This window comes from Oncorhynchus mykiss, chromosome 8, assembly GCF_057628025.1.
Source record: "Oncorhynchus mykiss isolate SJ-2025 chromosome 8, ASM5762802v1, whole genome shotgun sequence".
NCBI classification, from domain to species: Eukaryota; Metazoa; Chordata; class Actinopteri; order Salmoniformes; family Salmonidae; genus Oncorhynchus; species Oncorhynchus mykiss.
The window spans coordinates 47,657,710-47,674,324 of NC_143029.1; the positions used below are offsets into that span (position 1 = coordinate 47,657,710).

Here is a 16,615-nt window from a genome sequence, read left to right on the forward strand (position 1 = left end):
GTGTGGTCAGGTGCCACAAAGAAGAACTTAAGGAAATTGCAATTGGCTCAGAACAGGGCAGCACGCCTGGCCCCTGGATGTACACAAAGAGCTAATATTAATAATATACATGTCAATCTCTCCTGGCTGAAAGTGGAGGAGATATTGACTTCATTACTACTTTTATTTATGAGAGGTATTAACATTTTGAATTCACCGAGCTGTCTGTCTAAACTACTGGCACACAGCTCGGACACCCATGCATACCCCACAAGACATGCCACAAGAGGTCTCTTCACAGTCCCCAAGTCCAGAACAGACTATGGGAGGCACACAGTACTACATAGAGCCATGACTACATGGAACTCTATTCCACATCAAGTAACTGACGCATTTAAAAAACAGATTAAAAAACACATTGTTGAACAGCGGGGACTGTGAAGCAACACACACACACACACACACACACACACACACACACACACACACACACACACACACACACACACACACACACACACACACACACACACACACACACACACACACACACACACACACACACGCACACAATACATACACATGGATTTAGTACTGTAGATATGTGATAGTGGTGGAGTAGGGGCCTGAGGGCACACAGTGTGTTGTGAAATATGTGAATGTATTGTATGATTTTAAAATTGTATAAACTGCCTTAAAACTTCTTATGGCTTGGGGGCAGTATTTCGACATCTGGAAGATGCCTAGAAGCTAGGATATGCATATAACTGGTAGATTTGGATAGAAAACACTCTAAAGTTTCCAAAACGGTTAAAATAATGTCTGTGGGTATAACAGAACTGATATGGCAGGCAAAAACCTGAGGAAAATCAATCCAGGGACGGGATTTTTTTGATGTGGGTACTTTTCAATTGAATGCCTATAGAGTTTCTAATGGGTTAGGACCCAGATTGCAGTTCCTATGGCTTCCACTAGATGTCAACAATTTATTAGACATGGGTTCAGGCTTGTTTTCTGAAAAATAAAGAAGAATCTGACCTTTCTCTCAGTGGACTGAGGAAGAAGCAGAGCTGGTTTGCGTGCGTGACTGATTGCGCGCTCTTCGTTGTTTTTCCTTTCTATTGAATATGCTATTGTCCCATTAAAATATTATTGATTATTTAGACAATCTTTTGACATGTTTCAACGAACTTTACCGGTCCTATTAGGATGTATTCGTCTGCATGTTTTGACCGCCTTTGAGCCAGTGGATTACTGAACAAAACGCGCCAACAAAATTGAGTTTTTGGGATATAAGAGAAAACATTGCTGCACGTCTGAAGTTCGCAAAAGAGCACCTGGATGTCCACACAAAATATTCTGTGGACAGATTAAACTAAAGTTGAGTTGTTTGGAAGGAACACATAACACTATGTGTGGAGAAAAAAGGACACAGCACACCAACACCAAAACCTCATTCTCACTGTGAAGTATGGGGGAGGGAGCATCATGGTTTGGGGCTGCTTTTCTGCCTCAGTGCCTGGACAGCTTGCTATCATTGATGGGAAAATGAATTCCCAAGTTTATCAAGACATTTTGCAGGAGAATGTAACACAATCTGTCCGCCAATTGAAGCTCAACAGAAGTTGGATGATGCAACAGGACAACAACCCAAAACACAAGTAAATCAACAGCAGAATGGCTTCAACTGAAGAAAATACACCTTCTGGAGTGGACCAGTCATAGTCCTGACCTCAACCCGATTGAGATGATGTGGCATGACCCCGAGAGAGGTTCACACCAGACATCCCAAGAATATTGCTGAACCCAAAAATATTGCTGAAATACATAATTGATCATAGTGCTAGTAGAAGGGTAATATTTGCGATGCATTGGAAACATAGAGCAAGATAGAGGACTGATCTTCATATCATTGAGGCTACAACCCATAGGAATCCCCACTCAGTTAAATTTGAGTCATTTAGCAGACACTCTTATCCAGAGCAATTTACAGGAGCAATTAGGGTTAAGTGCCTTTCTTAAGGGCACAGATTTTTCACTTAGTCAGCTCTGGGATTTGAACCAGTGGCCTTTTGGTTACTGGCCCAATGCTCTTAACTGCTAGGCTACCAGCTGACGAATTTAAAATGGCGGAATCATTGTGGAAGCCCTCAATTGCTATGTCCATGCTAAAACAGGTTATATTCATGATGAGTCCTCTATCTCTCTCTATGGTTGGAATGCAAAAACAGGATGTTGCAGACTAACTACATCCCTTGCCGTTTAAACGCACATTGATGTTGTGTATAACGTTAGACTTTCCTGCATCCAAACATAGAACATCTATAAACTTTGCCTCTTCCTCTCTGATCCAAATACATGTTATATTAATAGTTCATTCAAGGTATACGTCCTGGCAAAAAAGTATTAATGAATCGACAAAGTTTCACCTTTGTTAGTAGAGTCTGCCTTTTTGAAACGTCTTCCATTTGACTGACAAAAACATTAATAAAAAAACAAAGTTTAATATTTTATGTGCATTCATTGCATGTTTCACAAGGGTTATAATAATCCAGAAAACATACAGTGGGGCAAAAAAGTTTAGTCAGCCACCAATTGTGCAAGTTCTCCCACTTAAAAAGATGAGAGAGGCCTGTAATTTTCATCATAGGTACACTTCAACTATGACAGACAAAATGAGAAAAAAAATCCAGAAAATCACATTGTGTGATTTGTAATGAATGTATTTGCAATTTGTGGTGGAAAATAAGTATTTGGTCAATAACAAAAGTTTATCTCAATACTTTGTTATATACCCTTTGTTGGCAATGACAGAGGTCAAACGTTTTCTGTAAGTCTTCACAAGGTTTTCAAACACTGTTGATGGTATTTTTGCCCATTCCTCCATGCAGATCTCCTCTAGAGCAGTGATGTTTTGGGGCTGTTGCTGGGCAACACGGACTTTCAACTCCCTTCAAAGATTTTCTATGGGGTTGAGATCTGGAGACTGGCTAGGCCCCTCCAGGACCTTCTTACGAAGCCACTCCTTCGTTGCCCGGGCGGTGTGTTTGGGATCATTGTCATGCTGAAAGACCCAGCCACATTTAATCTTCAATGCCCTTGCTGATGGAAGGAGGTTTTCACTCAAAATCTCACGATACATGGCCCCATTCATTCTTTCCTTTACACGGATCAGTCGTCCTGGTCCCTTTGCAGAAAAACAGCCCCAAAGCATGATGTTTCCACCCCCATGTTTCACAGTAGGTATGGTGTTCTTTGGATGCAACTCAGCATTCTTTGTCCTCCAAACACGGCGAGTTGAGTTTTTACCAAAACATTCTATTTTGGTTTCATCTGACCACATGACATTCTCCCAATCTTCTTCTGGATCATCCAAATGCTCTCTAGCAAACTTCAGACGGGCCTGGACATGTACTGGCTTAAGCAGGGGGACACGTCTGGCACTGCAGGATTTGAGTCCCTGGCTGCGTAGTGTGTTACTGATGGTAGGCTTTGTTACTTTGGTCCCAGCTCTTTGCAGGTCATTCACTAGGTCCCCCCGTGTGGTTCTGGGATTTTTTGCTCACCATTCTTGTGATCATTTTGACCCCACCGGGTGAGATCTTGCATGGAGCCCCAGATCGAGGGAGATTATCAGTGGTCTTGTATGTCTTCCATTTCCTAATAATTGCTCCCACAGTTGTATTCTTCAAACCAAGCTGCTTACCTATTACAGATTCAGTCTTCCCAGCCTGGTGCAGGTCTACAATTTTGTTTCTGGTGTCCTTTGACAGCTCTTTGGTCTTGGCCATAGTGGAGTTTGGAGTGTGACTGTTTGAGGTTGTGGACAGGTGTCTTTTATACTGATAACAAGTTCAAAAATGTGCCATTAATACAGGTAATCCACCATTAATCCACCATAATTTGCAAATAAATTCATAAAAAATCCTACAATGTGATTTTCCGGATTTTCTTTCTCATTTGTCTGTCATAGTTGAAGGGTACCTATGATGAAAATTACAGGCCTCTCTCATCTTTTTAAGTGGGATAACTTGCACAATTGGTGGCTGACTAAATACTTTTTTGCCCCACTGTATTAGCCTAAATATGAACAGCATGTTAATCCACTAATGTCAATGTAGGTCTATGTCTTGATGTCACAAGATATGATTTAAATGTATTTTATTTGACCATGCATCCCACCCCATATCAAGTAAGAAAAGTTAATATTCAACCGGTATATCCAATGGTTAAGGTTAGGCATGGGGATAAAAATGGCCTAAGAATAGGGCTACATTTAAGGTCAGGAGTAGGGTAAGGTTAGGCATTGGTTAATTTTCCCCCATCCAAACCGATCTGACACCCAATGAAGAGAGAGATGTACGCTGTCTAGTGCCTGAATACAAATTTGACTGAGATTTTACAACCACAAGAAATACTGATCAAAGGACAATCTGTTGCGTGTTGGTATCATGTTTATGGTCTCAAAAACAGAGAGACTGGTGATAATAGAAATTGATCCCTGTCAGATATATAGGACATTTGTATGTGTGTGTGGGGTGGGCTGGGGGGGTGGGGAGTGGGTGTGGAAATATGGGTGCACGTGACAAGGTTTTCAGGAGCTGTACCCCAGCTGCTGGGGTAGTCTAAAATTAATCTCTCTCTTTATTGGCCATCAGGCCCAAAGCCTTTTTAGGGGTGTGTGTTTGTGCTAAGTGAGTGCCCCAACAGGGGTTCGCCTCTCGTGGCCAGAAATGTTCTAACCTGAGAGACAGATCCAGACGTACAGAAGCAGCATACTACTAAAGGACTAAGTAAGGACTAGGTAAGTCACTATACACACAAACACACAGGCGGCAGCTGAGACAAACATAGTCTCACAACACATTACACAACACATAGGCTCACTCCTACGAAACGTGACTGAGCATTGCACAAGCTTTGCATACTGTGGCAAGCATAAATTACTCTAAAACGTTTAAACACACAGAGCTTTTACTTTATGAATGTGACATTATAAGCCTACCTTTTAAAATGTTCATGGTATTGAACCACAATGTCCTTCTAGTCACCCGCATGACATGCTCATTTTACTGAGGGTAAAGGATTGTGAAAGTGTGCAGAATGGGTATTCATAGAATAATAGAAGACTGATTGGTTCCTACTAACTTAACGTCCACTTTGTTCAAAAAGGTTGTCTTTTTACTATGATAAAGTGGTATTTTGAGTGTGTATCATGCTACAATTTGTTTCTATCCAGGTCCTCGTAAAACATTTGTGTTGAACTCAACAATTTAGTAATGATGATCTCTTACTAGGTTGTATTGATGTAAATGAAGTGGTCGTCAAGCCTGGTCCTAGAGAACAGGTTATGCTTTGGAAACTGCCAAAACACCTGATTCAACTAAAAGTCTTGATTATGTATTTCGATATAGGACTTTGGATGCATTAAGTGTGCTAGTGCTGAACTGGAACAAAAGACTGCACTCCAAGACCAGGGTTAGTAGCTACAGCATATTATGGATCCCCCACTCAGGTTCTAAGTGGTAGAGAGTAAAGGTTTTATTCCTCCCATCACACACCTGTTTCAAATAATCAATAACCATTATGTAAAATATTGGTCTGATCATCATTTTTTTGTCTGGACCCAGATAAGCTGATGCATGTGTTACTAGTGCTGAGATGGAACTAAAGCTTGTATTAGTAATGAGGTATTTGTTTGTGTTTCCCTCGCAGGCAGCCATGTCGGTTTCTCAGATCACCCCCACCCTGTTCCTGAGTGGCGCAGACGCCCCCCTCAACCAGGCCCTGGTCTCCCGCAAGGGCATTACCCTCATCGTCAATGCCACCCTCAACCACGTCTGCCCAGTCTACCCAGGCGTGGAGTGCCTGCGTGTGCCCGTCTCCGACCTGCCCAGCGCCCGTCTGGGCGACCACTTTGACCGTGTGGCAGAGCGCATCCACAGCAACCGGACTGGTGGTACGCTGGTGCATTGTGCGGCTGGCATGAGCCGCTCGCCGGCCCTGGTCATAGCGTACCTAATGCGCTACCGGGGCGTGACTCTGTGCCGGGCCCACGCATGGGTGCAGGAGAGTCGGCCGTACGTACGACTCAACGCGGGTTTCTGGGCGCAGCTACTAGAGTTTGAGAAGAGGCTCTATGGGAAGAATACGGTTAAGGTGGCAGCGCCCATGCCGCCTGTGAAGCCGCCCCTGTCGCCATGGACACTGCGGTCATCATGGACACAGCGGTCACCACCGCTGTTGCCCAGGTCACCATTGTTGTCGTCTATATCGCAGGCCAAGAAGTTGAAGAAGGGTAGGCTTGTAAGGAAATAGTAGAGGAGGGAAGTTTGCTTTTCTGTCTGAAGATGTGAGGGAAGAACTTACAGCCCTACTGCCTGAGGATTTAAACCAAGGAAGCAGGCATGTCCCCTGTCATGATTTGATAAGGGAAATATAGTACAATAATAATCTTTATATATATGTACACTGAACCAAAATATAAACACAACATGCAACAATTTCTAAGATTTTACTGAATTTCAGTTCATATAAGGACATCATTCAATTTAAATAAATTAATTAGGTCCTAATCTATGGTTTTCACATGACTGAGACTACCGATATGCATCTGTTGGTCACAGACACCATAAAGAAAGGTAGGGGCGTGAATCAGAAAACCAGTCAGTAAATGGTGTGACCATGTTTTGCCTCATGTATCACGACAGATGAGTTGATCAGGCTGTTGATGTCTGGTGAGTATTGTGTACACATTCTTGCGACATGGAGCCAGCCGTGCCTTATCATGAGATGATGGCGGCAGATGAATGCCATGACAATGGGCCTCAGTATCTCGTCACGGTATCTCTGTGGGTGGTTTCAAATCGCAATTGATAAAATGCAATTGTGTTTGTTGTCCATGGCTTATGCCTGCCCATACTATAACCCCACCGCCACCATGGGGAACTCTGTTCACAACGTTGATATCAGCAAACCGCTCGCCCACACGACTCAATACACACTGTCTTCCTGGTACAGTTGAAACCAGGAGTCATCCGTGAAAAGCACACTTATCCAGCGTGACAGTGTGAGCATGTGCCCACTGAGGTCAGTTTCAACGCCGAACTGCAGTCGGGTAAAGATCCTGGTGAGGGCGACGAGCACGCAGATGACCCTGACACAGTTTCTTACAGTTTGTGATGTAATTCTTCAGTTGTGCAAACCACCAGATTAATCAGCTGTTTGGGTGGCTGGTCTCAGACGATGCTGTAGGTGAAGAAGATGGTTGTGGAGGTGCTGGACTGGCTTGGCTACTAGTTGTCTGCGGTTGGGAGGCTGGTTGGACTTACTGCCAAATTCTCTAAAACGGTGGTGTATGTTAGAGAAATTGTCTGGAAACAGACATTCCTGCAGTCAGCACACCAATTGCACGTTCCCTCAAAACTTCAGATATCTGTGGCATTGTGTTGTGTGACAAAAGTGCACATTTTAAAGTGGCCTTTTATTGTCCCCAGCACAAGGTGTAATGATGATCATGTTGTTTAGTCAGCTTCTTGATATGCCACACCTGTCAGGTGGTTGGATTATCCTGGCAAAGGAGAAATGCTCACTAACTCACTATAAAGTTGTGCAAAAAATTGATATATTTTAGCTCATGAAACATTGGACCAACACTACATGTTGCGTTTATATTTTTTGTTCAGTGTATACAGTGCCAGTCAAAAGTTTGGACACATCTGCTCAGTCATAGGTTTTTCTTTATTTTTACTATTTTCTACATGGTAGAATAATGGTGAAGACACCAAAAAAATTGAACAAATTAACTTTTAACAAGGCACACCTGTTAATTGAAATGCATTCCAGGTGACAGCTATGAAACTGGTTGAGAGAATGCCAAGAGTGTGCAAAGCTGTTATCAAGGCAAAGGGTGGCTAATTTGAAATACATGTATTTAATTTTTTTTTGGTTATTACATGATTCCATATGTGTTATTTCATAGTTTTGATGTCTACATTATTATTCTACAATGTAGAAAATAGTTCAATAAAGAAAAACCCTTGAATGAGTAGCTGTGTCCAAACTTTTGACTGGCACTGTTTTGTGTGTATATAATATATATATATATATACACACAAAACAGTGCCATATATATATATATACAGTGCCTTGCAAAAGTATTCGGCCCCCTTGAACTTTGCGACCTTTTGCCACATTTCAGGCTTCAAACACAAAGACATAAAACTGTATTTTTTTTGTGAAGAATCAACAACAAGTGGGACACAATCATGAAGTGGAACGACATTTATTGGATATTTCAAACTTTTTTAACAAATCAAAAACTGAAAAATTGGGCGTGCAAAATTATTCAGCCCCTTTACTTTCAGTGCAGCAAACTCTCTCCAGAAGTTCAGTGAGGATCTCTGAATGATCCAATGTTGACCTAAATGACTAATGATGATAAATACAATCCACCTGTGTGTAATCAAGTCTCCGTATAAATGCACCTGCACTGTGATAGTCTCAGAGGTCCGTTAAAAGCGCAGAGAGCATCATGAAGAACAAGAAAGCCATTTCTTAAAGATATCCATAAAAAGTGTCGTTTAAAGTTTGCCACAAGCCACCTGGGAGACACACCAAACATGTGGAAGAAGGTGCTCTGGTCAGATGAAACCAAAATTGAACTTTTTGGCAACAATGCAAAACGTTATGTTTGGCGTAAAAGCAACACAGCTGAACACACCATCCCCACTGTCAAACATGGTGGTGGCAGCATCATGGTTTGGGCCTGCTTTTCTTCAGCAGGGACAGGGAAGATGGCTAAAATTGATGGGAAGATGGATGGAGCCAAAAACAGGACCATTCTGGAAGAAAACCTGATGGAGTCTGCAAAAGACCTGAGACTGGGACGGAGATTTGTCTTCCAACAAGACAATGATCCAAAATATAAAGCAAAATCTACAATGGAATGGTTCAAAATTAAACATATCCAGGTGTTAGAATGGCCAAGTCAAAGGCCAGACCTGAATCCAATCGAGAATCTGTGGAAAGAACTGAAAACTGCTGTTCACAAATGCTCTCCATCCAACCTCACTGAGCTCGAGCTGTTTTGCAAGGAGGAATGGGAAAAAATGTCAGTCTCTCGATGTGCAAAACTGATAGAGGCATACCCCAAGCGACTTACAGCTGTAATCGCAGCAAAAGGTGGCGCTACAAAGTATTAACTTAAAGGGGCTGAATAATTTTGCACGCCCAATTTTTCAGTTTTTGAATTGTTAAAAAGTTTGAAATATCCAATAAATGTTGTTCCACTTCATGATTGTGTCCCACTTGTTGTTGATTCTTCACAAAAAAATACAGTTTTATATCTTTATGTTTGAAGCCTGAAATGTGGCAAAAGGTCGCAAAGTTCAAGGGGGCCAAATACTTTCGCAAGGCTGTGTATATATATATATATATATATATATATATATATATATATATATATATATATATATATTTATTTTTTTAAAGTATATTGTAATTCCACTCCCCTTCCATATTGTTATGTTTAATTACAGATAGGAATGAGAGGGGGAGAAAGTTGAGTTGAAACACAGCGCAGAACATTTAAGAGGCCGTTTGTGGTCCAGAGTTGGCAGCGCCACCTCTGCACAAGAATGTGTATTCCACTACCTGAGGAAGAATGCAGACAGCAAATCTTCTGCCTAAAGTAATGAAGGAATTGTTATGGCCATCTTTCTCGCTGTAAGGGGAGTTCAAGTTAATTTAAGTCATCAACATTCAACAATTGATCTTTGAATTGTGGGATGAAAAAAAGATATACTAATAGAAAAACACAAACAAACAACAATGCACATTTAGGGAACTATTGTTGTGGCTGTTGCTTGTGTTCACTGCTGTGGAATCTTGTTCCTAGGAATTTTCCTAGGTTCTTCCTGAAGTTTAAAACTGTACATGACAGTGGAGTAAGATCTTCATCACATTCACATTATCTCAAGGATGTCCAGTAAGGACTAAGCCTGGAACTACAGGTTTTTTTTGTATGTTTTTGTTGTTGTTGCATTTATGTACTTTGCAATGCCTTGTTTTATTGCAAATATGAACATCAACCCTTTTAAAGTTAAAGCGTGTAAAATGTGTAGACGTACCCATGACATTATGTTTGACATCATTATATTTCAGGAGGCGTTTTATGTAGAGGCCTTTGTTCTTAACGTTTACAGCTCAACGCTAGGCCCTTTCTGCAGTGGGGTGGTTTTGCAACCCAGGACCCATTATCAAAAGAAAATCTGGATGATTCCACGCCAGTGGAAGCAGAAAATATTTTGGGTATTGCAGATTGTTCTGGCAATTCTCACATAGAAACTAAATTAGGAGGAAGGATGTTTGAAATGTTTCAAAAAAATTGTGTCACAAACCATTTTTGGGAAAATCATTATGAAAGTGACAATTTTATGCCCTACACATGCCTCCTGTAAGACCCTAAATACATGATACAGACATATTGGTGTCATTATGCTCCTTATACTGTAGTGTGCTCTAACATATGGAGTATGTCTCGATTCTGAAATACAAATGCTCACATTCATTTATTCAGCATAAAAAAACGTTCATATTAATATCTCAAAACTATCATTTTTTATTTTGTTAATTTTTACACAACTTCCATAAATCCCATGTCCAACCTAGCAGGTCTCACTGAGGGCGCTTTCACATATTTCTGTATGATCTGGATCCTGGAGCGTTTGATATCCTGATCCACGCTAAAAAGAATATGTGAAACATAAACGAATCCTGGCACAAATAAATCCTGCGCCCTGCAAGGGCTGTGGGTCCAAGATCCAGGACCAGGGTACGAGGTATTGTGACACAGAAACAACCTGTGCTGATGTTCATGTGTCATAAAACTTTTAAAATACAGGTTGCAACTGGAGCGCTATTCGTTATTTTTTGTTGGTTATTCAACTTTTGTTATCCAGTTAACGTTAGGTAGACAATTAGAAAAAATAATTAAGATTTCAAAATAGGGCAAAGGGACGACATGGACGATCTGTGAAACCGAGACCTTACTGCAGATCGGAGGGAGAGTATCAAGGCGGAAATGGCAAACACCCACAAAAAGACAGAAAAAAGCTATTCAGGGAATTTTTAAAAAACTACGCTCACAATACATTTCAGCGAGGGATGCACTCAGGAAGTCAGGAAGCTCGGTAGATGAAAAGGACAAGTGTCAATATTTTGATATGATTGACACGATCATTGGCTCACGACCAACAAGCAATCCAGTCTAAACTGTGGATACATCGTCAGAGACAGTCCTGTGCCTGCTGCTGCAAGTTAAAGTCCAAACAAGACACTGAACAGTTTGTCATCTGAAACGGATGATTTCTTCCCCAGTGGTAAGTTGACAGTAGGCTATGCATAGCAATGGTACACTGTAAGCTAACGTGAGCTAGCTATTAAAAACCAATAACTTTAGACCAAGTAACATCAGCCTGTGATTAAGTCCATTGCTTACAATAACAAGCTAGCTCAGTCACATTCCAACTTTTTTTGGTTACAGTAATCAATACTGCAAATGTATTCAATTATTTTACCTTTGTTTTTTTAGATGATCCTGCTTTTACTTCAGGGGATGTTATCCAGCAAGCGGGGACATGTACCACCAGTGAGGCTAGGCGGACAAAGAGGAAAAGGAAGGCACCTGACACACCAAGTACCATGGCAGCAATTGCAGACACACAGAAGAAACAATTTGAGGAGTTTATGAAGTTGGAGACTGACCGCCTCTTGAGCGAGCTTGCAGATCAACTGGTGGCATGGACAGCAAATGAGGAGGAGAACAGCGAAAGGCAGCTTCAGCAGTGAAAATAATATCTTTCTTACTGTGTTTCAGCACTTGGCAAACAGATTTGAACGTGTGGCAGGGGCCCTTGTCCTACCTCACCAAACCTGTCCCCCAACAACATAAAGCAGGCCCAATAAACACAGCATGGAATCCCCCCACACCACCATTTGGAGCTTCAATGTATGCAGCCTCAGATCTGAATCACCTTTACACCATTGAGAATGAGCTCTCAACATCCACCATGACCACATATTATCGTCTGTAGCTATCCATTGCAGAACTTTTGTCTTGTTTGACTTGATCCGATACATATAATTCTAATTTGTTCAGTTTTGGTTTTTAGATCATAAATAATATATTATTTATTTGATCAGATTTAACGAATATCAATCGATGCAAATATTTATTATATAACAATAATAACTTTGTTACATAATAATAGCATGCTAATAATGTAATAGCAAACGATTGTCATCTTGAATAGATAAGGCCCCTGAGGCCTACTTCATGAACATGGATTACTTAAATACTACACTGAAAAAAATATGTATGCAACATGCAACAATTTTAAAGATTTTACAGAGGTACAGTTCATATAAGGAAATTAGTCAATTTAAATAAATTCATTAGGCCTTAATCTATGGATTTCACATGACTGGGAATACACATATACATATTTTGATGACAGATACTTTAAAAAAAAGTTAGGGGCGTGGATCAGAAAACCAGTCAGTATCTGGTGTGACCACCATTTGCCTCAAGCAGGGGAGGCAGATGAACCTGTAGCCATATTACTTCAACAGTATTTAACATTAGATTGTCTCTGGCTCGTTGAACAAATTTTAAACTGTCCATTTGCAATGTCTTACAATGGGCATTTACCATCACGAATTGGACATATTCTAATATGCTGCAGAAATGCCCAATTGCCTGGCTTGTTGAACTCGGGATGGCCGAGCAGTGATAGTGTTCCTCTCCATCGCTCATTGGTGTTGATTTCAGCCTGTCCATTTGGTGATGGAAAATTCCTCATTAAATACATTGGAAATGGACAAATGTAAACTGTCTGTTTGCAATGTCTTATAATGGGCATTTACCATCACGAATTAGACATGCCCCTAATATACTGCAGAAATGCCCAATTGTGACTGGCTCGTTGAACTCAAGATGGCCGAGCAGCGATAGTGGTTCCTCTCCATCGCTCGTTAGTGTTGATTTCAGCCTGTCCATTTGGTGATGGTAAATCCCTCATTAAATACATTGGAAATGTACACTGTCCATTTGCAATATAAAATGTACAATGCCAATATATTATACTGCCATCAAGTCAGCCATCAGTCAATAAGATATCATATTGACACCAAACTTACTTTGTCCAACTCTTTTAGAAGCCAACTCTCACATATTTCAGAGCCGGCCCACAATTCATAACGCCTTCTGTTAAAACCATAAAAAATTTAAAAAACATAGTTATATTCAAGCTGCGAGTCCAGTTCTGACATTATGTGTAGGCCTAGCTGAGGTGTCCCTGAATCCCGAGTTTCGGGTCAATAGGTAATTTGGGGCCCAAGCAGCGAACTTAATTAGTGCTGAAAATGCACTTATTTCGGGGGTTGCTATGGGTTCCCTGCATGAGCTATCGACCAGAAACGTGTAGTGTCAGTCTCTATGGGCTGAGGCAGTTTTAATGCACCTAGTCTTGTGATTCTGGGACTTTTCTAAATGTTGTCATTTTCGCGACGTAAAAAACAAATTTAAGTTATTTCAAATGGACGAGGCTGTTTCTCGGCCTGAGAACCTTCGAAGGCCACACATCTCACCGTGTACTACCGACTTAAGTGCTAGAACAGGTTTATAAAGCTTCAGAGCTCTAGATCTGACGGTTCTTGATGCTTCGAATGCAGGTAACTATTGCAGGCTCTGTGTGTCTATAAGCCCCATACTAAGTCACTCCATATTGACTCTGTCTGTGTGTGTGTGAGCACAGAAAATCACAGAAATCATGTTGAGTGCTGCAACTGGATCTATAACTTTTGGGATAAAAACCCACCTTTGTTTAACCTTCATCAAACGGACGTTGTACGATTTCTCGTAAATTACAATAGATAAATGGCTGTTTCTGTTTTTCCTCACACCATAGGTTTATATACTTTGATGTGAAGTGGTCAAATTAGCGCTGTATCACCATTTAAAACTTTTAATCCTATAAAATGTGCATCATCATATTTGCACCTCTTCGATGGTCCAACGTCACTGTCTGTTGTTCGGCGCTCTCTCAAACATAGTGAACATAAAAGTTCAATCAGGAGAAACAACAGGGATTATCCAGTCACAGTATATTTTAATGACCTAAAGCATGACATTTCTATCTTTAGATTTTGTGTCATAGAGAAAGTTGAGATATCAAACAGGGGAGGTGATATTAATAATACTCTGAGTAAAAGAGAATGTTTTGGGATTTTCACCCTCCAGACATTATTTTCCTAAAGGACTTAATGCTGAAATGCCTATGTATGTTATGTTGTGAATTTGAACATGAAGTATGTGCCTATTGAAGATTACTGAAGATGTTTTTCGTACGATGTACCCAATGACTAATGAAAACTTGCTATGTCCTCATTGTGGTTTTACAGATGTGTTCACATTTGCACCTCTTCGATGGTACAAGGGGCCAGTAGCTCTTCAGCTGCATCAGATTCCCAACTGTCAATGTCCATGCTAGCTGGGCTAATAACAAATGTAGAATTACTGATGCTAGCATTGGCTGTGCTCGTGGAAGCAGAACAACTTGTGTCGTCGACAGGTGCAGGTGTAGTGCTGCTGGTAGTAGCAGTACTACCAGTAGAGCTGGTATGTGTTTCTATGGACGCGGGCCGTACTTTTTTATAAACCATTTATCAATTTTCGAGCAAACGGAATGAGCAGCAGCTACGTTGGCTACATATGGACCGTTAGTGGAATTCCCGCGAGAGAGTAACGGATAATGTGATTGGATGTTAATTATTTGACTAGGCTACCTGTTGTTGACATTATATTGTTATTTCGCTGAACGCTAGATGGTTTAATTTTATTTTTTGGCAGTGAAACAAGGCTACTCAGTCGAGAAAAAAAAACATCAACCAAATATATAGCCCTGTTGGAAAATATAAATGGACTGTTTGAAAATCTGAATTTTTATATTTATTTATTTGAATCACATTTTTATTTGGCGTACCCCCGACTGTATTGCACGTACACCTGCCCCAAAGTTTTTGGGTTCTTTTTTTGTAAACCTGTGATTTTGTACAAGCATTGGAACTGTAAATCTGAATATTCTCTATTTTTTTAGGTGGTTGAAGCGTAATCTACGATTGCATATTATTATCTGTATTTATTTTTATTATTGGAAATGTGAGGAATTTTTTTCTGATATTAATGTTTGGTTGTTATGTTAATGTCTACGGACCAGAGTGCTCTGGAGCATGTTTTCATCAAGGATCTCTCTGTATTTTGCTCTGTTAATCTTTACCTTGATCCTGACTAGTCTCCCAGTCCCTGCCACTGAAAAACATCCCCACAGCATGATGCTCAGTTTGGCTGGGCGGCCAGCTATAGGAAGAGTGTTGGTAGTTCCAAATTTATTCCATTTAAGAATGATGGAGGTCTTGGGGACCTTCAATGCTGCTAAAAAAAACGTGGTACCCTTCCCCAAATCTGTGCCTCGACACAATCCTGTCTCTGAGCTCTACGGACAATTCCTTCGACCTCATGGCTTGGTTTTAACTTTGACATGCACTGTCAAATGTGGGACAATATATAGACAGGTGTGTGCCTTTCCAAATCATGTCCAATCAATAGAATTGACCACAGGTGGTCGCCAATCAAGTTGTAGAAACATCTCTAGGATGATGAATGGAAACAAGATGCACCTGAGCTCAATTTCGAGTCTCATAGCAAAGGGTCGGAATACTTATGTAAATAAGGTATTTCTGTTTTTTGTTTTTAATACATTTACAAACATTCTAAAGACCTGTTTTCACCTTGTCATTATGGGGTATTATGTGTAGATTGATGAGGGAAAAAAATTATGTAATCAACTTTAGAATAAGGCTGTAACGTAATAAATGTGGAAAAAGTCCAAATTTACTGTATAAAATAAAACTAATCAAGCAGAAAGTACCAGTGAAGCACTCAATATGGAAGAGGTCCAATGAAGCGGATGCTGAGCTACAGGACTGTTTAGCTAGCACAGACTAGAATATGTTCCAGGACTCATCCAATAGCATTGAAGAGTTTACCATATTAATCACCAGCTTTAATAATAAGTGCATTGACGACTTCGTCCCCACAGTGGCTGTACGTACCGTAAATATCCCAACCAGAATCCGTGCATTACAGGTCACACCCACACTGAGCCAAAGGCTAGAGTTTCCACTTTCAAGGAGTGGGACACTGGTGCTTTGAAATGCTTTGAAAGGCTGGTCATGGCTCATATCAACACCATCATCCCAGACAACTTGGATCCACTCCAATTCACATACAGCCCCAACAGATACACAGATGATGCAATGTCTATTGCACTCCACACTGCCCTTTCCCACCTGGACAATAGGAACACCTATGTGAGAATGCTGTTCATTGACTATAGCTCAGTGTTCAACACCATTGAGCCCTACAAGCTCATCACTAAGCTCAGGACCCTAGGACTGAACACCTCCCTCTGTAACTGGATCCTCGATTCCTGACAGGCCCCCAACCACAGGTGGTAAGGGTAGCCAACAACACATCCACCACATTGATCCTCAACACGGTGGCCTCTCAGTGGTG

General features: G+C 40.9%; 1 protein-coding gene across 2 annotated transcripts; it reads left to right on the plus strand.

Annotated features, from left to right (window-relative positions):
* Positions 1-4,652: 4,652 nt before the first annotated feature.
* On the plus strand, positions 4,653-8,026 carry si:ch1073-184j22.2 (dual specificity protein phosphatase 18). 2 transcript variants are annotated; one of them, XM_021612655.3, is made up of 3 exons: positions 4,653-4,783; positions 5,394-5,457; positions 5,695-8,026. In XM_021612655.3, the coding sequence occupies exon 3, from the start codon at positions 5,701-5,703 to the stop codon at positions 6,295-6,297; it is 597 nt and encodes a 198-aa protein (XP_021468330.1). In that variant the 5' UTR covers positions 4,653-4,783; positions 5,394-5,457; positions 5,695-5,700; the 3' UTR covers positions 6,298-8,026. The 2 variants fall into 2 exon arrangements, with proteins under 2 accessions (XP_021468330.1, XP_021468331.1); XM_021612656.3 differs by lacking the exon at positions 5,394-5,457.
* The last annotated feature ends 8,589 nt before the right edge of the window (positions 8,027-16,615 follow it).